The following is a 27,080-nucleotide window of genomic DNA, read 5'->3' on the forward strand; positions in this document are numbered from 1 at the left end:
TTCTACCATCCCTCCCAGCACAGCCTTATATAATATAGAAGCAAATGTGATGCTTTGTAGGGCTTCTATTCGGACAGGATAAGGGGAGGAAGAAGAGGATATTTGGGTAAATTGGAAAGAATGAAAGGAGATACGATTTAAGAAAGAGTTACACAGCAGCCCCAGGTGCCAAACTCGTTCAAAAGCTTAAGCGATATCCCCAAATAAACCAAGGAAATACTGTTTCAGCTCTATGGAGGTAGAGATGACTCGGAAATGCGCCTGGTGAGCAGACGTATGAAAATTCGGAAGTCTGACTAAAAGGAGCTTTTCTAGGATTTTTCCAAGGATGTTGAAATAAACTGGTCTGTAAGAGTTAGGGAAATGAGTAGGCTTGAGATTTTTAGGAATCATGAACTTCCAAAGAATAGGAGAGTAGGTGGTAGGCAGTACTATATTGCAAGGAGAGTAATAACAACTATTGATTTTCCGGGAAATTGAAGAAGGATTTTTTTGAAGGTGACTTAATAGTCAGGGCTTATATTTGTTGGTAGATACTGAATGACCTGCTCGACTTCGTTTGCTCTGAATTCTTCAGCGGAAAAGAGGTTTGAGAGAATGACAATGTTCAAATTGAGAATTGCGGAGCCAGACATTGTGCTTTGAACTCATCAGATCTGGCCTTAGTTCCGTCTGAATGTTTCAGGGGGTGTGAAGAGTATTAACAGTTACAAATACAAACCTTTATTAGGAACAATTATAACCAATTTAAGACAAATCGAAGAAATTATTGTAGTCATTTTAAGGAAAAAACTATTTTTCACGTTACTTGAACTTGAATTTTTGAACCATTCTGAATAATTTATCTTTTACTAAAATTTTGATTTTCCTCAAAATTTCTAAACTGAAAGTTAATTTCTACGTACACAAATTTTTAGTGATTGTGTTTTTTACCTCTACGCCATAGAAATGTAAATATTAAACTCAAATGATCAATGATATTAATTCATTTTCTAATTAATTTTAACACTGTCTGTGCCTTTTGTCTATTGAATAGTATAATATCAACTGGAAACATGTTACATAGTAAAACATTTAATAATCTTTTGAACATTGTAAGTATGTAAGCTTTAAAACAATAGTAAAGTTATAAGAAAATTCAAGCACAAAGATTTTCGACAGGGTTATTAATTTTAACAAGAATTTCATTATGTTATCGTTTATTTTTATTTAGTTACGGTTTTGGTTGAGACAAAAAAGTCAGTGTCACGAGCGGGATTCGACCACACGTTTTACTGACTTTTTTTATCTCAAACAAAACCTTAATTAATGATTAATTAATTGAAAAGAATTTATTTGGAAAATCGGACTACGAAACCTAATAGATTTATTTATAATTAATTAAGGTTTTCAGTTGAGATAAAAAAGTCAGTGGCACGAGCGGGATTCGAACCCATGATCTTCGGCTTGATACGCCGCTGCTCTACCACTTGAGCTATTGTGACCTTTTTATCTCAAATGAAAAACCTTAACTAATTTTAAGATATTAATTGGTCAAGCGGACCACGAACCTAGTAGATTTATTAATTTTTTTACGAGGGTTCACAACAGCAGAGGTCATATAAACCCTCAGGGTTTTGGAAAAAAAGCCCATTTGTAAGAATGCCGGGTACGAATGCAGGGCCGCTGGATTCGAACCTGGGATCTTTACTTTACAATGATGAGCGCTATCAACGGCTAAACCGATGTGGCAACCGACGCCCCAGTTATTGTTTATTAGTGTTAGACTAATCGCATTGAAAATTGTTCAGAAAAAATATCCTTGATTTACAAGGTTTCTAATAAAAATTAAATGTTTAAAATTATGAATAATAATTTGAGAAACATTTATAAGTCGCTCGTACGAGATCATCCATCATGGCTGCGCATTCGTATTATTAAAATAACTTTATAAAATATACAACGTTGGAGGTTATGTTGCAAGTTGAATTAATAAATTCCATTTAAAAAATTTATCATCTCATTAAACAAGCACATTTTCCGGATGTACCGGCATGTTGTAAGTACTTGCTAGTCTGCAATATTAAAAACATAAAAAGCTTCCGTTGCGTTTCCTTATGGCTACTGCTTTATTACCGCAGTTAAAACGGAAAATAAAATATTACTTGTCTGAATTGATTCTCTTGCAAGAATCAGAAGAAACGGTTTTTACCTTTTAATTTCGGTATGGTCTGGAAGAAAAACAAATTCAATTGTTATCTGCCAAACTTTTAACGTATTTAAGGTCATCTTCATGTCAAAACAATCTAAAAGATGTCTACAAATAAATAGTTAAGTTTTTAATTGATACTTTAACTTGAATAACGTAAATAAAAAATTTAAAAAAGTATGTATAAGTCTTATTCCAAGTTCGTTTTGGTTTATGATTTTTTTCTATAGATCTATAGATCGTTTCAAATTTCTTTGAAGACCGACTCAGTTCAAACATTGCCAAGGACTGTATCATTACTCCCCTTTACCTACCCTGTAACATTATTTATCTTTTAATCAAATTATATATCTTTCAACGTGTAGCATTGCTCGAAAAAAAATCATAAATCAAAACGACTTGGAATAAGATTTATACATACTTTTTTAAATTTTTAATTTACGTTATTCATCTGATTTATTAATTATATATTTTGTGGATAGGACGCGAACTCAATGCCTTGAAGGTAAAACCTTAATAGCTTGATAGACATGGCCAAAATAAATTAAATTTAAATCCGTTAATTAGAGGAACCAACGTAGTAATTAACTTGTAAAGAAAATATATTCTTTCGCTGTATGAATGTAAAAGAAACACGCAAGACTTTCTCGTGTCTAAGGGTAGTTATGCTCTTTTCTTTCTTCTCTCTATTCGGCATCTTGTAAAATTCACCAACCCACACGAAAGCAATTCCAAACGGTTTTTTGCCCTTTGATAAGGAAAAAATTGTTCTATTTTTGTGCTCATGAATGCATAAAACTTACAGTCTATCTTTAAACCAAAATTAACTATCGATGAAGCAACGTTTTGTCTAACGGTACGAATGTCGGTAATATTATGCTTTGATATTGTCCTTTCTGCTGACTTGAATTTTCTCAAATGGTTTAACAGAAAAAAGTTTGAGAGGAAAATTATTTCACATTGGGAAAAACCTTATCCATTAGGAAAGATTATCTACAAGATAATGTTTCCAGCCTAGTTACTCCCTTTTCGAGCGACTTTTATGTTTATTTGTAATCCATAAAAGAAAACCAAGATTCATTTGAGCCATGAATTTATTTCTGTTACTTAATCCTTTTTTAATTAAAATCAATAAAACTTCGTTTGTTCAGATAATCAACCTATAAAATTGGGTATTAATAGCCTTTATTATTATAATATGAAAATTAATTCACTAATTTCGTGGTCCGCTTGACCAATTAATACTTTACAATTAATTAAGGTTTTTAGTTGAGATGAAAAAAAATATGAAAACTTTCAATTTTTACCCCATAATTATGAAATAAATAATAATCAAGAAACAATGACCAAAACTTGGCTGGCTGTTGAAAATGAATAGAAATTAAAAGGAATAAATTGGCTTAAAAAATTCATATGGAAATGAAAAACCATTCTATCATTTTTGTACTAACTCTTATATAACTAATAACAAAAGTTGGAATCACTTATTTTGAATGGATCACCAAATAAGGAAAACGTAAGATTGCCAACTTTTTAGGCTGTGTCACCTCCAAGCAATGGTAATTAATGGATCGGACAACGTGGTAACCTCATTCTCCTCCATAAGTTGGAAAGTAAACAATCTTCGAAGATTTAGTTTTTCGAAATACAGCAAGAAAAATGATGATATTTGTCTCCAGTTACTCCATCTAACGCAGCTACATGAAAATATAGTAGTTAAAAGCAAATGTTTTCACATCCCAAGTATTACTTTTTTATCTCGTACTCCACCTCAGTAAATGTCAGTGGGCAAAATAAAAAGCTAAATTGAATTTCCTTGCACATAATTAGTTTTAGCCAGTACCAGCTAAATAGTTTATGGCGGGTTTCAGAAATCGTTAAAGTAAAGCTGTTTCCAGTACGAATACAGATGTGCCATTTGCTAGAATCGTGTTGTAAAAGTTACACATCAGGTTTTACACCGGGCGATTGGCTTGTCCTAGGAAAAGCTAAAAGGTCAATTGAATGGTTTGTAATGTATTGAAAGTGTTACTGTAAAAAAAATCGTTTAACTTCCTCTTTTTCCTCGATCAACAGAAACCATAAAGTTTTCCCGGAATCCAGGGTTCAAGGAACGGGGTGCAATTAGAAGACAATTAGAAGGTTAAAATCGCCTGACGTTTATAATTTGAATTGTTGAAATTATTTTCCCCGCTGGATATGGGAGTTTTATGGCAATAGCTCTGCCATATCCAAACAAAAAAATGATCTCATTTTACATTTATTTTCTTCTCCGCCTATCTTGTACATGGTTGCATCTTCGACGTAAATATTTGTTCGTTCTTATTAGGCCGATCCATTACGGTTTATTACTTTGAAAATTGCCCGACTATATATTATATTTACGGCCCTACAGAATTGTTTTCCTTGGTTTTGCAGGGCGATCAAATGCTCGTCGGCTGGGCTTGCATGCCGACCGCAGGGAGGGCAGATCTGATACAATCGGATATGACGTCGGAATTCAGGCTTACAATGGATATAAAGGACTTCACGACGGACTTAAGGATCATACTCATATGTAAGTTTTTAAAAATTAATTTTATAAAATACTAGTTAACATTGATTGATTTTTGTAACACACGACAGAGGAATTAAGTTTGTACTAAGTAATACTACGCAAACATACAAACAAAACTGAGAAAAAATGGTTGCAAAATTTTAGAAACGTAACGACCAGGGGTCTATCAGTTCATATATTTTTTTTTCATTATGAAGTTCTAGTTGTTAATAGAGCTTGAGTTAATAATGTGACAGGTGAGAAATTAAATAATTCATCAGGTTTAAGCTATTATTATTATTTTCATCAAAATATTTCGCGTTGATATTTTTTTATTTCTCCAATATTTTATATTATTTAATTAAGCATAATGAATTAATCGTATTTGAAAAATTATGGTTTCACCCTTCGATGATCCAATTTTAAATTAAATACTAGTCAGACTGATGTCTAACTTTAAATTATTTTTTCTATTTTCTTTCACAATACATTATCGTAGGACGTAATAGGGAGAACTCTGGATTAACAATTTTGATTCTGTACCTTAAAATTGAAGTAACGAATAATCTGGATCACAGGTTGGAGCTAGAAGTCGTAAACCCCTTGGTGGTCGATGGTCGAACATGAGAATACTAATTAATTTTTATAATACGAAAAAACGAAAGAATGCGCCCAATCTGGCCTCCACGCGAGCGGATGAAGGTTCATTTCCTTGAATTATTGTCCAACAATCTATTAACCATCTTTGTGCAATTATTATTTCTTAAAATTGGGATAGCTCGCTGTTCAACTTTACTGCAGAAGAATGTACTTAGTGCCAAAATTCTATATATCAAATTATGGGTAAAATTCTGTTTATGATCAAAAGAAGAAAAATAATTGAAATGTCTGTCCGAACCAATTTCTTTTGTATTCTACCTATGTATCAATGTGCCCACTGGACCCCTGATCACTTCCACGTTTAGGAGGGGAATAGAGCCCCTATTTTCAACTTCATAAGTGAATTGTATGTTCTCATGATAACTATTAAAAAGGTTGAGAGAATGTCAAAATTAGCTACGGAAAAATCAGAAACAACAACATACTTGCAACATTTGTAGATACTTGAAATACATTAAAGAATACAACCGAAAATTTTTGGCTTGTTCAGTTTCTCTTATCATTCTGTGATTCTGGTCAATTGTAGAGTGCCTGTCGTCTAGCCTTTTAAGTAGGTGGTTTTCCAAATTTTAAAAATCTTCTCAAGAATTTGGTCTTTTGTTCCAAGTGGTGGTTTATAATTTAGGAGGATCATGATGATCTCAGCTATTTGCCATGTTTGTGCCAGTCGTAATTAATGATCCTGGTCATTTGGACTACAGCTTTCCAAGGCAATTCCCTGAGCAGAGATCAGCAATCTGGTCGTATCCACAGGCTTGTTGGTCTTTTGCAATTCTAGGATGTTAATGTCAGAATCAGGAAATACAATTTCTTCTTTTGTTTGCTCGTCAAGTTCGGCTTCATTAAGAGTCTAGATGTTACTCATACCACATACAAACATATCGAGTTTGCTTTAGATATCTTTGATCCTTTGATTAAGAATATATTTAAGAGGTGGCGTATTATCTGTCTTTTTATGGATTTTGATTTAAATAAATTAGGTGGAAATTTATATTATATTGAAATTATATCATTTGGTATATATATAATTGAATTTACCTTATCATTTTAATGATTATGATTATTATTATGATATTTAATATTATGATTTATTATTATGATTTTTAATTATATCTTTATCCTTTATGCAGTTTATGTAATATAAAAAAAAGGTAATGAACTTAGTCTATTTTATAACCATATGGCCTGATTTATATTAATCCTTAGCTTTCAGTCTTCTAATTCTTTCTTACAATCTTTTGATTACTTTAATCATAAACAATTAATTTATCAACTAGTTAATTTGGTTAGATAGGCAACCTAAGTCTGCCCTAACGGCGTGGCCAGCAACACTTCCGCAACAGTCAAGCGTGTTGCGGGTTTAGTATAATTGGTGCCCCGTTGACTCTGTTACAGAAATATCTCTTCACAGAAACTGCTTGCAAAAAACCATCCAAAACAAAAGATTTTTCTTTTCCTTCTTTATAAATATGTTAATTGTATACAATAAAAATGATAAAGTAAGACGTTGTCTAGATTCTACACGTTGACAGAATTGATGCAGAATATGTGCACAAATGGCAGAGAGTGTAATTTTTTGCATGGTTATGTTTTATCGTATTTTTTATACTCCATGAGTTCATATTTACAACTGTATATATATTATAAATAACCAGTAGATTTGTGGCAGCTGCTCTGGATTAATCATTTAAGACATTTCTTATATATTCTTTCTACCTGACAACGGGGGCATTGTGTATTTATGTGTTAGTTTGATCTTGTAATTTAGTGTAAAAACATTTTGGATGGACGAAAACCAGTTGAGGGTTAATTTTCCTTTCCCAAAAGGTGCTCCATTTTGCAAATGTCAACATGTAGTTTAGTAACATAAGTAGAAGAACTGTTAATATGGCAGTAACTTCTGCGTATGTAGCAGTAAGTACATTCATATTGACCCTTTGGTATACCGGCAAGCATTATCTTCATTTCAAAAGTCTCTGATCCCTGGGTTACTGCGAAAAATCTCTCCTTGAGATGTAATTGTATAATCAGATAATAGAAGGAAAAATAGGTTGAATATGCAGCATAATCCCTCATGTCATATCTTGGCGAAAATTTTAGAAACATCTATAAGTACTCCGGTTTCTGTTCGGGACCTGAAGTAATATATTCTCTAACTCTGTGAATTTGATGAATAGTAGGATGATGGCTTAAAAGTCAAGGTCTGTTAAAATAGGTTTTATAGTATACACCGCGCATACTAAACCCTCAAGACGTTGGAGTGTTGCAGAAGTGTTTTTTGGCACGCCGTTAGGGCAGACCTACAAGCAGACTTGCACAATTATTCAATCAACTAGCTTATAAATTAGTTGGTCATGATCTAAGTAATCAAAAGATTGTAAAGAATCACAAGAAAAATGAAAGTTAAGGTTTAATAATAAATGAGGCCATATGAGCATAAACGAGACGGTACGAAGTCAAGATAATCTACATAAAATAAACTTAATTCCTTACCTTTTTTTATATTTCATAAACTGCATAAATGATAACGATAAGATTAAAATTCGGTTACAATTTATAGATAAAACTTTCCTGGCTTTCAAAATCAATTACGTCTCTTATCTATTTAAAAAAACGATAATACGCCACCTCTTAAATATATTCATAATCAGAGGATCACAAATATCCAAAGCAAACATAATGTGTTGCATGACTAACTGCATGATGTATAACCTCTAGAGCCTTAATGAAGCCGAACCTGACGAGCAAACATTAGAAGAAATTATATATCCTGATCCTGACATTAATATCGTAGAACTCCAAAACGTCAACAAGCTTGTGGATACGACCAGACTGCTGGTTTTATTCACAAGAAATAGCCATGAAAAACTGTAGTCCAGATGATCAGGACCATTATTAAGGCAACCTTACGACGTAAATATGTGGCCCAGCCATGGCAATTAGCTGAGATCTCATGATCCCCCTAAATCAGTTAAACCGCCGCTCGGAACAAAAGTCCAAATTCTCTATTGGCGGCAATTTCTAGATTATCGTAAAACTAGCTACTAAATGGTTAGACGACCGCACCACTCACACATACCAGAATCACAGGAACACAAGAGTCAGTGACCAAGCGGAAGATTCTCGGTTGTATTCTTTATTGTAGTTAAAGCATACGATAAAGACTGGTATGAAGGTTTGATATATATATATAAGGACCTAACCAGGTGATTCAAACTCGTGAAGCCACGTGACATATTACGGTGAAGGACTTCACGACTTCAGTGAATTGGTGAAGTTAGAAATAATTAAGAACAGAATTTTTAAAAAACTTTATTATGCGATTACTCATTAACAATGTGAATAAAATAATATAATAATATAAGTACAGTAAATAATAATAAAGTATATTAATAAAGGTAATATTAATAAAGTTGGTCAGGGCTAATGATTGGAAAAAAATTTCTTTCTGAAATATTTTCGAAATTGCCTACCTTAGGATTCTTCATTTAATTTTTCAACGTTAAATAAACATGACTGTAAAGAATCCGGGGTAGTGAATCCGATGATTTCTGAATATTCCAAGCACGCAATGCGTTGTGCGTCTGGCAATTGAACACGGTTCGTCTTGATTTTTGCAAATTTGATTTCCAACGTCAATAAAAACACTTATGTAAGAAGTTTTACTATAAAAAAAAATTGATAACAGGTAAGTGTACGACAGACGTGAATTCTATTTGATTCGTCATTAAGTAGCGTCGTTTTTTTCTAAGTCATCATGATCTTTTATGATTACGTAACGTTAATTATTTTCTGTATTTATCTTCTAAACTCTAAGTTTTACTAAAAGGGAACTAGTGTAATCACACACGCTACAGCAATCTTTAATTGTAGGGACGAAGTTGTCAATTGACGCTGCTCCGAATACAAGAAGTACGTCACGAGCATTTAGAATTGTATAAAGGAAAACCGATTGAGAAATTATACGGGCACCGTTATTTGAGTTATTCCTTTCAATAGGAGTTCAGCAAAATCTGAGCTGTGACGTTTAAATATTTTACAAAGGATTTTCCCCAGCCCTACTCCTTACAAAACTGTTATAATCCGTGATCTAGGTTTTTAGGAAATTTTAATTGTTAATATATGGTAGCAAAGGAATTTAGAGGTTTTAACACTAACTCTCATTCAAGGTTGCATTAAGGTATAAGTGAGATATTATAGTAAATGTTTTGGGATGCTAAACACACTCTTTGCAAAATCACCATGACACAATCATTCATGGCAATCTTCTGTATCAAACCTCGAGCGACAAGAAATCTATTATAATTCTGAGTTTTTTACAATTTTATTTCATGTGAGAGCTCTTCTCCCATGAACTATTTTTGTGAAACTGTTCCTTGCAGTAGAATGATTTGATGAAAATTAGAGATGTGGCTTCATGGTGTAATGTATTTAATTATGCATTTTCTTTTTTGTGATGGAATCCAGTTGTTTAATAAACAGTTTGTTTGATAAATTGGATTTTTATATAACTTTATTGCGCTAATGCGCATTAGTGTTGTAATCGAACGCTAAATGTAAAATATGAAGCGTTCTTCACTTAATAATATTATTAGTAAACAATAGCTTGCAGTAAATAATTATTTAGCAGCAATAAATACCTAATAGCTTGTAAATATCAATAAATATTATAAGAAATACAACTAATAAATTTAATTTAATGAGTTTAGGATTGTACAAGGTCGAAATTGTGCTTCTTCAGACGTCTTTATGTTCTTGGATTTTGATGGCTCTGGGCAATTTCCTTCATCAGTTGATTGACGTGCACCGTTTCAGTTTTCGACTTTTCGTCAACTTGTTAATTTTTTACAGATTTTTTTAAGCTCCCCTCCGAAAATCAATATAATATTTTAAATATTTTGCGTGATAAATTAGATTTTACGTAAAAAAATCCATCAAATATGCGATATTGTTCAAATATGCAATTTTATGTGATATTCATTAAATATGCACAAATATGCTCTATAAAATTTAACCTACGGCTTTCTAGATACATGATTCGCATAGATAATTGATTTCCGCGGTCGTATTTGGTGGCAAACAAAATATGCAACTGCATAAAAATCCGGTCCTAGCTTATGCTATAATTATAAATGTGGCATAACAGTACATTTTTAATTAGTAGTTTAAATAACAGCTTGTTGGAACTTAACGTTTTTTAACGATTTAATTAATTAATCTCCTCTAGAATTATTTGTTTTAGACAAGATTATTTCTCATTTAGTTGTTTTTGATAAAATCTCTGTTTTGAACACTTATTGAAATACAACTCCTGTTCGACCCCCTTTTGGACGAATCACGTCACGAGCACGATAATTTGCATGGGCGGTTTTCATTTTATAGCAAAGCTAACCGGGGTAAAAATCCACCCCTTGGACAGTGGACAGGATTTCTTGTTGAGCTCACGCTAGTGTTTTCGAAATTAAAGGGCAGATTAAACCATCAAGCCTTCCGGGTAACGTGGCATTTTATCGTAGCCCCCGGCCAAATCGTTAAGTTTCAATTTTTTTTCTTTCATTGTTAATTCTTTAACATGAAACAATAAAATATACTGTGAAACTTTATAAGCCAATCCAATAAAAATTATTTATAAACAATAATTCATCCATCCCCAAAGCTTACAAAGGGATTCCTGGAACCGTAACAGAACCAGGATTCTGGTTAGACTCCTGACGGGCACTGCTGCTTAAGAAAGCACATGCACCGGATAGGAGTACAGATAGAAGAAATGCTGTGCAGATATTGCCACGAAAAGAGGAGACCGCGGAATATGTTTTATGTTTTTGTGTAGGTCTTTGTGCTGCAGCTTCTTGGAATTAATAGAGGAAAAGCCGTAAGAAAGACTCTAAACTAAGATGCTACTGCCACGGTTAACGAGGTTGATTACATGAAGCTGGCCAGTGAGTTATAAAAAAATAGAGAAGCACAACAGATCTACTTAGGTCGAGGTGCAGAAGGCCTAGTGGCTGCTTTTTTTACCCCCTATCTTTCCTTGAGAAATATACACGGAACAGACTGGTAGAAATATAAAACACAAGAAACACCTTAGATCATTCAGGTAAAATTGTGGAAAATACAACTGTTCTACTTTACAAACCTCACAAAAAACCACAATGAACTTGATTGAGTTTGGTCGTTTTTCAATTTTTTTTCACCTTCAGACGCACACAACTGTTACAATAACAAATATTCATTATCTGTAAAATGAAAAAATGAACACAACCAACCAGTAAATTACTGGCAAATTTGAAAGACAAAATAAGCGAGAATAGGCAAAGGATGATAGACGATCGTGCCCCAGGTTGATCAAATTTACGTTGGGTATTCTTCTAAAAGCTAAGTTTATTGAAGCCAGTTTGTTTAGATTAAAAAATTCATGCTCAAAAAACGCCACGAACAATCCTGATGTTACAAATTCTCGTTTTAACTAACAGCCCAATTTATATAATAAACTGGCATTAAAAAAAATACTAAAAACAAAATATACTACAGAAAGCGTACGAAAACAAAACATATACGATATAATATGAACCCACTCTGGTAGAAAAATAAAGGACAGGTACAAGGAAAACAAAAGATAACTTAACACCAATCATGAGCCGAACTTATTTCCACAGAAATTCTGTATAAGGCTCACATTTATTTTAAAAAAACGATATAGATATTGCTGAAATGGTAGATGATCAGTTTTGGCGCAATATTTTGCGAAGTTCCTTGTTTGTCTAGTTCATGAGATTAGTTCTTACAGAAAACAGGCCTAACTTCTTAACCAATTAATTTATTTTATCTGGAAAGTTACTGGTATGATTCTTCGAAAATGCTGTCCGAGATACTTAAGTACTTATGATCAGATTGTTTTTTCCAAGAAAAAAAAAGAAGAAAATGTATTATTTCATTTAATCATTTTCATATACAACGTTTCCAACCAATGAAAGGAAAAGAAAGGTTCTTTTTAATTTTATTTAAAAAATATACGTATTGTAAAAACAATAAAACCGAAAAAAAGAATTGTTTAACATTTGCCGGGTGAAATGATATAGGAGTTGAGTGACCCCGTGAGATACAATATAATTAAATTAAACCAGAATTTATTTCCTCTTGTTTCAAACTTCCATTTTCAACTAACACAATTCCAAATTATTGTGCTTTTGTTAATATAGGATTTACACTCAAAAGCCCTGCCGTATTAAATATTTATTTGAATTGTAAAAAATTACAAAACTTTCTCATCAACAATTCATCGCAATGAAAGTCAAATATACCAGTGTCTTTCGTTGGATTGGGATAATTTCTTTTAGCTGTGTTTAATTGTGTCGTAAAACATACATGTGCGCAGTATACACAAGATGTTTCATCATTCTTAACAAATCCAATTAAAATAAATGCAAACCATTTTCAAACAACTTTCTAATTGTGAGTTGTCTTTTTGTGGTTTGCTGAGTTCCTGCTCTAATTTGTTCGTTACCGATCATTTTTTTACAGGTAACTGTCGGCATTTCGCAATCTGTAGTGGTGTTTTGTACGATCAATTGACCAGGGTAAATAAGCTGAAGCATATTTGGTCTTCCGGATGGCTAAGCACGCATAGACAGTGAATACCCAGTGTCGATAGGCAAACCAAAATGATCAGTAACGACCAAATTAACATTTCTTTTAACATTTTCGGTCTTTATTTGTTCAATAGTCTTCACTCCGTAACTGCAAACTGAAAATTAATAGGCTTTTTTAAATCAAAAGCATAACTAATTTATGCCATTTATTTTATTAGCAAAAATTAACGCAATTTTGTTAGTAAATAGCAACCGACTCGTTTGGTCTTCGACAACTTCAGAAAGAAAAATGACTATCACAATATTTGCCAAAACGTTATTAAATATAAAAAATAAAAAGATGCTCCTTCTAATTGTCTTAACAAACAAAATCGTACACAATAATAGCATTCAACTAGGATGTAAAAAAAATATGGCCATAATTACCAAAGAAACTACAAAACTTCATCACCCTTAAAAACATAATTAAAAATGGGCTTTGCCAAAAACACTAGCTACCGAAACATAGGTATGACCCCTACTGTTGTAAAACCCGTTTCAAATAAAATAAAATAAAATGCATGATAAAACTAGATTTTTAGCTAAAGCATCCAAAGCAGAAGATTTATGTGGAGGTACAGATATAATTGCAAATATTTGTTTGTAGAACAAACCAGCATCTTGACTCTTATTGTTTATGCAAAATTATTCTACGTGCCAAACCTGGCATATAAATAATATATTAGGTTGTTATATTTATTGTTTTGATAAACATCTAACTAGATTCACTTTTTTCTTTTTGTTTCCAGATCTAACTTGGTTATCTACAAAAGTTCTCGTCTTACCGCTTCAGGTCACGGCGAAATTGGGCATCATGAACGAAACGGTAAACCTTTTTTATTTATTATCCGGTGGTAAGCCTGGTTTCAGGAGTCTGGAACCGACCCAAGTATACTCGTGTCGATGTGAGGTCTAGGTCGGTTGTTAAGATTTTTTTTATAAGAAAAACCTGTTGATTAAACAAGTACGAAACTTTTATGTTTGTTTTTTGCTGTTTTACGGCAATGTTGCAACAAATTCTATAGGAAAATTACGCCGTGTTAAGAGTGGGATATCCTCTAGGCAAACATGGTTTACAAAGGTTCTTGAATCATTTAAGAATGGATAATTGCATACATCGCATGCACAAACTTTATGATCATTATTGTGTAATGTACAGCAATTAACAAACATATATGTTATCTAGCAATCAATCGGATCAATGAAACTTTTGAAACCGAAAAACATCGTGAATCAATCTTCATTTTGTTCGTTTCTAAACACTTTTGCTGCATTATTATTTTGATGGAATTTCTTCTTTTTTTTTAAATTATAAATCGAAAAGATTGTAGCATGATTAAAGTATGTGAAATGCAAAATGTATAAGAAACCCAATAAAAAACTAACCGTAAAAAAAGGACCAACTTCCCGACTCCCTTTATAAAAAATAAAAAATTTTAGTCCATAACCTGAGAGAACTCAAAAGCAAAAATAAAAGTTCCACACTCCCTCCCAAAAAAAGTAAGCCCTATCAGAGAAGTGTTATCTACATTGTGGTCAATTGACCACAATGTAGATGTCCAATCTCACTTCATTTCTACTTTTATGAGCAATTTCTTTTAATTTCATTGTTTAACACTTGGCCAGTTTTTGCATGTGAACCAAAACATTAGAGTCATGTGCTCACACAGGAGACGTGAGAGAAGTGAACGTGAGAACTGATCAACATTCACGTTTCTATCTGTCCGGAAAGTACCTTATAATTTCGCTGATCATTGAGGCAGTACAAAAATGCAAATTTCGACGTGCTCCCCTTTCGGAAAGACTTAATATTAAGTTCTCAAACTTTTACGTTTCCAATTTTAAAAACCCAATTTAAAAGGAAGCGGAGTATGAGGGTGAGAAACACCGGAAGATATGGTTCGAGTAAAGATGCACATGGTAGCTTGCTGGAACATTGCCAGCGCACTTCCCAGCGCTCAGATATATAGCTGTAGAATGGTGGATTGAGAGTGTTGTTCCATCTTTTTCTACTCACAGTAAGTTGTTTCACGATCCAGATTTCGACCCTACCGATCATCATCAGATTGTAGAGCTCCTTCAACTTTATGATGAGCTGTAGGCTCGAATTCCATCCCCGACCATCTTTTTAAAAATATTAAAATATAGCTGCTTTTATTATTTCTTTTATATTTACTTTAGTGTTTTTGAGGCTCACCTCTATGTTCTCTTTACATGTATTGGGTTGTCCGGAAAATAATGCAGGATTTTGGTATTAAACAAAAAAAAAGAAACTAGTTACTTTAAAGCAATGTTCTTTAATCAAAATAATTTCCCATACTCTCAATACATTTCTCCCAACGTGTTGGTAACTTATTAATTCCGTCTGAGTAGAATTCAGAATTTTTAGAATTGATAAAGTCAATAAATGCATTTTCCAGTTCCGTTTGATTTTTGAATATTATGTGTTGTAAGTAGTGGTCCAGGTGTCTAAAAAAATGGTAGTCAGTAGGCGAGAGGTCCGGAGAGTAGGGTGGGTGAGGCAAAGTTTCATAGCCAAGCTCCAATAATTTTTGTGACGTTACACGTGACACATGTGGTCGAGCGTTGTCATGCAACAAAATGGGCCCTTTCCGATTGACCAAAGAGGGCTTCATTACTGCCAATTTCTGATGCATGGTATTAATTTGGTTACAGTATGATTCAGCATTGATGGTTTCGCCAGGATTTAAGAAGCTGTAGTGTATTAAACCAAATGAAGCCCACCATACCGTAACCATTACCTTTTTTTGATGAGTTGGGGGCTTTGGAAAATGTATTGGAGCTTCTCCTTTGTCGAGCCACTGTCCAGAATCCACTTTTCGTCACATGTAACAATTCTGGCCAGAAATGGGTCATTTTTGTTTCGACAAAGAAGTGATGCACAAACATCAAAGCGCTGATTTTTTTGGCGATCGTTTAATGAGTGTGGAACCCAATTTTCGAGTTTTTTCACTTTTCCAATCGCCTTGAGGTGGTCAGCGACGGTCGTTTTACTGACTTTGAGTTGCTCTGCAAGTTCTCGAACAGTTGTTTTGGGGTTTTCTTCCACCACTGATCGCAGAACATCATCATTAAGAGAGGAAGGCCTTCCACGACCTTCTTCATCTTCAAGGCTGAAATCTCCCTCCCGAAATTTTTTAAACCACCTTTGCACAGTGCACTCATTAACACAACCCTCGCCCCAGACTTGGTTAATGTTTCTAGCCGTTTGGGCTCCGCTTCGGCCGAGTTTAAACTCGTAAAAGAAAATCGTACGAAATTCTCGCTTTGACATTATAAGGATGACTGAATTATTTCCAAGTAGCGGAATGCTACAGAGGTAAACAAACAATATCATTTGGAAGAGGATTAATAAGTGTTGACATTCATACAAATGAGTAATCCTGTAAACGTAAACAGAATATTTTATATAGATTTTTTTTAATGAAAACTTAAAATCCTGCATTATTTTCCGGACAACCCAATATATCAAGTTTAATAGTTTTATTATTACTGCTTCTGTACTATTGCAATTGTTTTACATATGAAAAAATCAAATTTTTAAAAAACTTTATAGCAAGCTATAAACATCTTTTAAAGGCTTTTTTCTATTTTTGTTCATATGCTGTGTCTTTGTTTTTTGATTGTTTATTCTATATTCAATTTGGGGATTTTTACATTCTTCTGAATTATTTCTATTAAGCGATAATCTTTTCTTTCTGCCAAGATTTATGGCATACTCTTGGTCTTGTGCATTTTTATGCGTTGTTTTATCTCCTATTCTTTATTATTATTCTTATAATTGTTATTTTCTAAAAGTTCAGAGTAGTTGGCCTATTGGCTAATGGCATAAATATATTTTCTATCTAGTCCTATTTCCCCTTGTATTTTTTAATGTTTCTTTTATTTTTTCATACGTTTTCTGTTGTACAATCCATAAAGTTAAATAAATTTACTCATTTTCACAATTTTATGAAGATTTTATATTCTTTCGGAAATTATTTTCCTGGTCTGATGTTGTTCTGCAAAATTGAAACTTGAAAAAAATGAATAATTGAGTCCATTTTTAGTTAAAAACACTACATTACTTCCACACACTTTATTTGAACCTATAAAATAAATAATAATCAGTTTTTACGTTTTATATTATGACATTTGAAAAATGGCAAAAAGGAGGGAAAATTCAAAAGGTGGGGTTGAGATGGGAAGTTAGTGTCCGAGTGGATCGAGGTCACGATAGCTCAAGTGGTAGAGCAGCGGCGTATCTAGCCGAAGATCGTGGGTTCGAATCCCGCTCGTGCCATTGACTTTTTTATCTCAGCTAAAAGCATTAATTAATTGTAATATATTAATTGGTCAAGCGGACCACGAAATTAGTGAATTTAAGTTTTATTTTTTTTAAAAAGAACAGATTTTCTGTAAAAAATAGTAGAAAAATCTAATAAATTATTCAATCAAAAGGATTTTCTACGTTTTATTCGTCCTTTTGAATGACATATAAAATGACTAGGATTAAGCGAAACGAAAACCATTTTGAACGTTGTTTTAATCTAATTCATTTTTTTTTTCAAAATCAAAATAATGAATTCGAGGGGAAAATGCAAAGGAACGCTTATATTTCAATTTTCGATGAAAACCATTTCTTTGACACGAAAATTACTTCCACCTGAGATCTTTTATAAATCTTATATGTACAGTTATGAATAAATTAAGGTTTCTGGTGGTTCCAAACACTATAACCTGAAGCATTTGACATTCATGAGGGTCGTAACAACGTAACGTTCTATCTAGCTAGGGCAAATGGTATTATGGAACATTCATATTTCTTGAGAATCAATGACGTTCCTACCTTTCTTCAGAAAAGGGATAATTATCGTGTTGACATATGTTGCACATGTTTTTCAAATAATAAAAAAAACTAAATAAACAAATCTTAAGGAAGGCAAAATCCTTCCTCACAATCTTGGACTTACCATACCAATGTTGATGACTAAATATATAAAATAAACTAACTACAAGTTGTAGGGTTTTCACATGACCTACTTGGCTTTGGCGTGGGTGAGGTAACAGGATAATATATAGATATCTGCCTGGCTATGAAGGGGGTCCCATTCAGCTGGGAAGCTGAAAAGCCCCGATGCTCACCCCCATTGAACCCAAGGGGTGAACGTACCACTCAAGACATTACTCACATAGCATTTATGTTTGGACATGCGAGAAGAATTGCGAATTACGTGTTGTACGCAATCGGACACGAGTACGACTAAGCTCGTACAATTTTCCTGAATGAACAAGCTAAGATATGTCGCCCAAAATAAATATGAAGTAAATGATATATGGAAAAATATTATAAATAAAAGAACCACATAATTCTTAAATGATGAATTACATGTTTTTAGTTAGAAAAAATTACTGTTTTTTTAAACTTACAGAATGAATCTCTTGATTTTTCGTGCCCAATTTAGCAGATATAATTTTTCCCTCAAAAGTTTCAGATTTATTTCAAATTTTAATTTGAAGAAAAGTATGCTGCAATGTCAAGATAATAAAAAATCTTAAAGCAACCGTAGTGATTGTTATAACTGTCACCTTACTGTTTACATTTACTCGCAACTGTAATTTTTATCTAATCTGAAAAACAATTAATAAGTCCAGAGTCATTATTCTCTTTGCCTAAGGTTTTTGGTTGAGATGAAACATTAGTGTCACAAACGGGATTCGAACCCACGACCTTCGGCTGTAATTAATAAGGATGTAGCTGTGATCGTTTGTAAAAAAAATTGTATTTGTTAACTAGTAACTATATTGAGAAAGTAACGCATTATCCTTGATTTTAATCACACCTTTTTAAAAACTAATTGTAATTAAATTATGTATTTGTTGTTTTAGTTTGAATTGAATAACTCATTTATAAAAACAACCACTTGTTAAAACTTGGTTCTTTGGTTTCCGATCGTTTTTTGGGGAAAAACTTGATTAAATAATGCGAAGAGTGACATGGCATGTACTTCATTCTTTCTTCGTTTCAATCTCAATTTGAATTGAGCGCTTAATTTTTTTAATTTTGCTCACTAATATGTTAATTCATGATTTGTGCATCTAATTAAATTTGCATCACGTGTGTGATATCCTTTGGTGTAAAAAGTTAATTGTTTTAATTATTCCGTCCGAGGGTCTATTTAAAGCTTGCCCAGGCAAAAAGTTGCTGTTTTTATAAAAGGTCAATTTTAATTATTAGATTCTGATGAAAAAAAAATTCAACTGCTTAAAAACCTGTGAAGTGTTATGCTCAAAAACAACCCGCTAGCGGTATCTGAGATATAGTGTCAATGTAGATAAAAACGACGATCTGATCGTTTTCCTTTTGTTTTCGTGATGTTCTTTTATTTCTATAAGACATCAACAAAATGAACGCGATGGTTTATGGATGAAGGTACATGATATGTGCATTTGCGTCAAAAACAAGATATCCGTTTACCATCCAAGAACAACCTGTCAAAACATTATCCCTATTAAATATATTTCAGTGGGTCCAATCGTTGTTGTGTTTGACACTGCCGTTGTTTGTTTTGGTTTTTTAATTGCTAATTACTGTAAAATTTACTACTACCCTTACTTTTTCAACATTATATGTAAGCAGCGAGTACAGAAAAACATGTTGTAAAATTTTTTTTAATACTTGAATATGCAATAAAATGATCTCTGTCTCTCTGTTTCAATCATTCACTCCCTTTTTTCTCTTTCTGTCGATCTCTCTCCCTTGTTCTCTGTATGTCTGTGTCGCTGTCTGTTTCTCTCTTTCAATTTTAAATAAGAGAGAAACATTCATTGTTCTATTTCTGTCTGTCTGTTTCTCTCTCTCTCTCTCTCTCTCTCTCTCTCTCTCTCTCTCTCTCTCTCTCTCCACCTTTTCACTTTTTCAGTCTGTTTGTTTCTATTTCTATCTCATTCCCTCCCTCCCTCTCACTCACTCTCTCTCTCACTCTCTCTCTCTCCTTCTCTCCCTCCTTCTCACCCTATCTCCCTCCCTCTCACCCTCTTTCTCTCTCTCTCTCTCTCTCTCTATATATATATATATATATATATATATATATATATATATATCCTCTCGCTCTCTTTCTCTATCCTTCCCCTAACAATACAAAACCATCATACCTTTTTGATGTTTAGGATTGTTTATCATTTTAGTCTTATTCAATTCACTAGTTTAGTGGTCCGCTGACCAATTAATATATTACAATTAATTAAGGTTTTCAGTTGAGATAAGAAAGTCAATGGCACGAGCGTATCAAGCCGAAGATCGTGGGTTCGAATCCCGCTCGTGCCAATGACTTTTTTATCTCAACTGAAAACCTTAATTAATTGTAATATATCATTTTAATGTTTANTCTCTCTCTCTCTCTCTCTCTCTCTCTCTCTCTCTCTCTCTCTCTCTCTCGTATTTGAAATTCTATAGTAATTTCAGTTTATACGATCCGAGAACAGTGATTATTTAAACATAGCAAACGCAGTTTTAAACTTTTCCCCGTTTTGGCTTTAAAAACTTGAAAATCATAGATCATCTTGATAGCACAGATTTATTGAGGTTAAGTCCTCGAGTTTAAAACGTACTAAACAAGTCTCGAATTGTTCAACGTAGCGCAATGACTTAACATACATTCATTGATTCGCGCTCCCACGCTGGCTCAAGTCTTCGCATTTTACGGAAAACGGAGTGTGGTAATATGAAAATTCGTCCCAAAATTATTGTTGACCCGTAAATTCCATCGTTCCTGAGACGAATTTCTACAATTTTTCTGTTTTATAAGATGGTAATATTATTTTCCTCTGTGTGCTTTGTATTAGGTGATAGTGAGATCGAGACTGGAGCTGTCCAGCACAACCCTTCCGTACGTGAAGTACCCAGAAAAGTCCTTGGTCGTTCCAAGGAGCGCTTCTTTATACACCAGGCTGTTTACTCCGATGCGTCCGAGAAACCTTGGCAGGAATGTTACGTTCAGCGTAGCCGTACCTCGGAACTACGAGACTCCCTTTGAAGTCACTGCAAAAGCGGGAATAGTCTACACCTCATACGGTTACCAAAAAACACCAAATCACACCGGGTAATTAGTCTGATAAATTATTCCATACCCGTATTGCAAAAAAAGGGACTTTACAAATTTCAAACCTCTATGCCAAAATTTTTCTGCAAAAGATTCAACAGAAATGTGCGTGAGTAATTTTAGGTAAATATCTAAAATTTTGTCGTTTATTTCTACGTATGTAAAATTGGACCCGAATAATTCTTTTTGCATTACATTATATGTCAAAGATGTTTTTAAACAGGAAGTTATACAATTATTGTTATCAATTTTTTGTAAACACCTGGAGAAATTGATCTAAATTGGTTCAAATATTTCTGACGTTATTCATACCACGTAAAGTTTGAATAATTTTTTCCTCTGAAATCATTGGAGGGAATTATCCACAAAACAAACAAAATTAGTCACTTGTTGTTATGTAACGTTAGTTTAGAGCATTCTTTTAAATATTACATTTAACAATAAGATTGGAGCATCGGTCGCCGCAACAGTTTAGGCGTTGATATGGCGCTCATCACGTAAGATAAAGGTCCTGGGTTCGAATCCAGCGGCCCTGCATTCGAACCCGACATACTAACAAAACGGCGTTTTTTAAAACACCGCACCCCGAGGGTTTATATGACTTCTGCTGTAGCAAACCCTCGTTAAAAAAATAAATTAAAAAAATCAAGATTATATGTATACAATTTTTCCACATTTATTACAGAGTAGTCATTATTTTGTCTTCCAAAATTGACATTAGGGAGTTGCCTGTTATTAATTTTTGTACATTTTGAAGAATTCTTTGTCTAAACTTTATCCACATTTGTCCATTTTTTTCACATTATTGATACCACTTAAGTTGGAAATATTAAGTGTTGAAATTTTTGAAAAACGCAAAATACGAACGTAAAGATAAACTTTGAAACAGGATTTTTTTAAAAATACATAAAACCTACATTTAAAAATTGTAATTAGCCTCTCATGAATTTAAATAGTAATAAGAAATTTGAACAAATCATACTTCAATGTTCTTAAAATTGAAAATAAATTTCCAAAACACTTAATTTTTCCTACTTAACGTGGTATCACTAATGTGTCAAAAATGGATTCTCCAAAATGGACAAAAATTAATAATAACAGGCGACTACCTAATGTCAATTTTGGAAGATAGAATAATGAATAATCTGTAATAAATATTGAAAAATTGTATCATATTATCTTCATTGTTAAATTTAATACTTAAAAAAATGTTCTAAACTAACGTTACATAACAAAAAATGTGACTAATTTTGTCTGTTTGTGGATCATTTCCTTCAAAGACTACAGAGGAAAAAATTATTCAAACTTTAACCAACTTAGATAAATTTCTCCAGGCGTTTACAAAAAATTGATAATAATAATTGTATAACTTCCTGTTTAAAAACAACTTTGATATATAATGTCTACAGACAAATGTAATACAAAAAAAAGCATTCGGGTCAAAAAGCATTTTACATACAAAAAAAATAAATGTCAAAATTTGACAGTTCTGAGCAATGTATGGATAAATTTTAGATATATACCTAAAATTTATGAGACATAATTAAACTTTATATGGAATTAATTGCTTATAACATTTTTTGGACGAACAGGCAAAAATTCTCAGTTAATCTTACGAGAAATTGATTAAAAAATTGCATATAAAAAATATAAAGTTTCTTATTCTGTAAGTATAGTTTTCTTAATTTATCAACATTTAATGTACATGTAAGCTAGTTATTGCGTTGTAAAATTGTTCAATTTTTCACATAATGTAATGATTTTTTATTGAAATCTCACTTGAAATTAAATTAGCATGGACCAACTAATTTCTTTAAAGATGCATTTATCTATCTACTGTTAGTTTTAAGAATTTGAACAAATATTTGGCAAATATTTTCCCTCCTCAAGTAATTTCTCTAGATTATGGGTGGTAAAGGTTTAAAAATTTCATCCTAAACTTGAAATAACATATTTTCTTTCAGCTTTGGCAATAACTAAGTTTGGAAAATTTGAGTTTCTTGTCTGTTTTAATTTACAGTGTCTTAATAGAATGGAAAGATTCCAAATTGCGTCAATTGGGCTTGTCTTGGTTCAGCATCATTTTCGTGGCGCCCAGTCATTGCCCAGTGGCCAATACATTCACCATCCACAGCTGGGGTCTGTGTGCTAAACATCTCTCATTTAAAGACTGCAACTTGGCCTGCGGCTTAGCCGGATCGATGAGACAGTAAGTTTGCCGTGTGTCTTTATTTTTAGATTTTCTTAAATTGTTTACTTTCCGTACAGCGGAAACAAGGGAGCATGCATGTGGAGGGGTCCGACGGAACCGAACCTGTCATCGATGTCTTTCAACTACTCGTCCTGCACTAACGACATCCGCTTCTGTCCGGACAAATGGTGTGATCCTTTCGAGAAACAGCACCGTCTCATCTGCCCACAAGACTGCACCGGTAATGTCGCGATTGGTACGTTTGCCCTTAAAACTTACATCTGAAAGAAATCGTTTTCAGCAACCGTCATCCTAGGAGAGCTTGGACCCAGGAAAACTGGTGTGTCAAAAGGCACCGGCGTTTGCTCCTGTGACGACCTAGGCATCTGTCATTGCGGAAACCCGTTGCTGTTTAACGAGATGCCATCCCCAAGACGAGAAGACGGTAAAAGTAATACCAACTGCCTTATTGCATGCAATTTTTAGATTTACACTTCAAACCAACATTATTACATTTTATAACAGCACTTATTTAGTAATTTGTTTGTTACTTTTTCTTTATAATAGTTTATAAATTAGATAGAAGCACCTAGAAAAAAATTCACCAATTGAATTAAGTTTTAACTTTAACATTATTCGCATTTTCTGCAACAGTTTCACAAAAGCATTTTTCATTTCTAAGCTCAACTTAATCACTAAATTTTTAATCCTTGACACAATATTTATTTTAATATTTCAAACCAGTTGGACACAAGTTATCCTATTAAAATGAGTATGGTTTTCTACTAAAATGAGAAAATATTGACAAATCAATCATTATTTCATTTTTGTTCTATTGCTTAATTCTTACAATATATAAAAAGATAGTTCTATACAAATATGATGAAGAGACTCTATTTTAGAATATATTTTTTAGGAATGGAAAGCATGTATAGGTTAAACTTTATACCTAATAGGTCACGCTTAACGTAATTAATGTTGGTTAATTTTATTAGTATTTAGTCCTAAATGGCAGAGGGAAATTTGAAGAAACCCTTTGTAATATTATCCAAAAGGAATTAAAATTTACAAATGTGTGGTGTAAACCAACTGAGCTAGGGATCAACCCTAAACCATAGTTGCGTTTACAAAAAGAAGAAAACTGAATCGCATGAAATAAATAAAATAACGCTAAATGTTTAGTTGTTACACAAGGCAAGACATTCTTTCGAAGAAAATATTGATTGTGCTACAAAAAGTCCGCAAACAATGAAGTTGGTGCCGAAGTATAGCAGGTGGGGTTGTAGTCCATTGTGGTCAAACCAATCATCAAATGCGGTACGATTTTCTGGGCCGTTAAATTCAAACAACAAAACAAAAAGAACTCACAAAAATACAAGGGCGCGCTTGTACGTATCTGGAGAGATGTATCTGATCAATGTAACTGGAGGGGTGAAAACATTTCCCGTATGGAAATATTGGATCTAATCCTCCTCTAATTTATAACGGTGGCTGAAAAGAAAATTATTCCAAAGGGATTAAAACTTGAATGGAAGGACAAGAGCATCCTAGTGAGAGAATATCCAATACTCGTGACCAGGGGCGACGTGAACAGGTTATTTTAATTTAAACAAAACTTCCAAACAAACCTAATAAATAGCAAAAGGTGTGGGGAAAAGGAAAAACCTCAGTCATGGAAGACACTTATGTTGATACAGCGATGAATATAGGACGCAAGAGTCAAGTGGCAGGAGTATATGACACCAAAATCTTCGGAGCCCAAGGGCAAGTACACCGGTATCTTTAAGTCCAAATCAATGAAAAGATGTACTCAATTTAATTTAAACAGTGTATAAAAAAAACAAAGACATAGCCATCATATCGGACATTCAGGGAGCTATCAGATCAATAAACTCAAATAAGCTGGAGAATGGTGCTGAATTGCTAAAACCAACCTAAACAGGTTAGGTGCACGAAACGACACCACACTCTTCTGCGTCCCGTAACAAGCAGAAATAGAAAGGCACAGAGAAAGCGGATGCCCTTGCCACCTCTGATGAGTCTGAACCTATTTTTTGGGTATACTGATCCATACTACGAACATCTTAGGAAAGAGGACTTGGCGAAAGCGTGGAAGAAGATAGAATTCATTCACTGGAAAAGACACAGTCCAAAGACCTCCTCCTGGCGAGATTTGGAAAGAAAAAAATAGACTGCACCAGGGGGCTAAGACAATATACCTGAATTTTTCATCCAATTCAATGTAGGAATAGGAATAATCACTTCCTGTGTTAGAACTTGGATTTGCCGATCATTCTAAGGAGTTTAGTGTCCGGGGACTTGTGGACTGTGGAACTGCTGTGCTGCGTGCAGTACCATACGCTGTTGAAGAAAGCCGAAATGGTAGTCATAAGTACAACGGCTGTTGAGTGAACGATGATTGCGATAAGTACTACTAGTTAAAAGGGTTGCTTGTGACTTGTGTTTGCTGCTTCCCCCATTAGTGATGAAATCTTATCAACGAGTCTAACATAACCGGTTGAGCCCATGCTTAATACAGATGTGCTGCAAGTTCATTGGCTGCTGTTTGGAAGTCGAAAACAAAAAGAATTAGTGACGCCGGGTGGAAATTTAATCAGTCATTACAAGAGCTATAGTCAGCTAGGTTATGTCAGCCCTGAACTTATATAAGTTTTAACCTTAACACTCAGAAATACACTTTCTTCTTATAAGCTCTTATAACCCAACCATGTTCCTGGAGAATTCCTTAATGCACAAACTATAAAACTAATCTAATAGTGTTAGTATCCGTAGAGTACTTAATCCATCATCGCCATTCACTTAATAAAATATTTTCAATTAAATAAAGTACTCCTAATCGAAAATCGAAAGGGAACCTGTAGACTCTTTCCCGTACTCATATCGAGAGCATTCCTAGTCGCCATCTATAAGGAGCCAAGGTATGTCATCTTTTATCTTGTCCGAACAATATCTCTACATACTTTGCTTCGAGCGCGGAGGGCGAGTAAAAACTCCTATACGATTCAGAATTCTCGACTTTTCAACATATTTTTATTGTCTTTTAGCGTCATAGGGGCGAATCCGCGATGGTCTGATCCGAAATTGGGAACATACGAACCACTTCAATATTACTAAAATTTTATTTTTTTAAACATGATGACTCGAGAAACTACAAATCCAACTCTCACATTTTGGCTAAAACGAAAAATCCCTTTTGTTTAAATGCCAATAAAGTTGTGATTAAAGAATCCACCATAGTCATTCACGCTTATAAATGCAATTAATCAAACGAAACTCTTGACAAAAATATCGATTATTTACAACTATTATATAACATGTAAACACCTATCAGAAATCGGAGGAGACCCATAGACTGGCCGTTGTCATATCGACTGCATTCCTACTCGCTCTGTATAAGGAGCCAATGCATGACATTATGTCCAAGCCTATACCTTTACACGTTACAGGTTATATCAGTCAAGCGTGTAAGCCCTATTCTTAGTCGGGTAAGATCTTTTCGCCGCCCCAGTTCCTTTGAGGAGAAACCATTTTCTTTTTAACATATATTTCTTGCATTTCACTGTCATTATGCCGGAAACGCAGTGTTCTGGTCCGAGATTTAGATTATTCAAGCCAGTTCAATATAAGTAAAAATTTGAAGATAAAAAATTTAGGTGACTATAAAAATTACCAACTCATTTTAGTCAAAAAGGTAAAAAGCCGATTCGATGTACTCAATTTGTTTTTTCTGTCGAATTTTAAAGACTAATTATTT

The 27,080-nt window shown here is 33.5% G+C and overlaps 1 protein-coding gene across 4 annotated transcripts in view; it reads left to right on the forward strand.

The window, feature by feature from the left end:
• Positions 1-27,080, forward strand: part of LOC106662253 — a 124,820-nt gene that overhangs the window by 77,671 nt on the left and 20,069 nt on the right. For 2 of the 4 annotated variants that reach the window (XM_024227555.1, XM_024227557.1), the window contains exons 6-11: positions 4,607-4,745; positions 13,762-13,838; positions 20,858-21,114; positions 23,135-23,323; positions 23,383-23,546; positions 23,607-23,750. In XM_024227555.1, the coding sequence (XP_024083323.1) occupies positions 4,607-4,745; positions 13,762-13,838; positions 20,858-21,114; positions 23,135-23,323; positions 23,383-23,546; positions 23,607-23,750 (970 nt within the window). Of the gene's footprint in view, positions 1-4,606; positions 4,746-13,761; positions 13,839-20,857; positions 21,115-23,134; positions 23,324-23,382; positions 23,547-23,606; positions 23,757-27,080 lie in introns of all 4 variants that reach the window. The other 2 variants (XM_024227554.1, XM_024227556.1) reach the window with 1 other exon arrangement.

This window comes from Cimex lectularius, unplaced genomic scaffold, assembly GCF_000648675.2.
Source record: "Cimex lectularius strain Harlan isolate CLEC.00 unplaced genomic scaffold, Clec_2.1 scaffold106, whole genome shotgun sequence".
NCBI classification, from domain to species: domain Eukaryota; kingdom Metazoa; phylum Arthropoda; class Insecta; order Hemiptera; family Cimicidae; genus Cimex; species Cimex lectularius.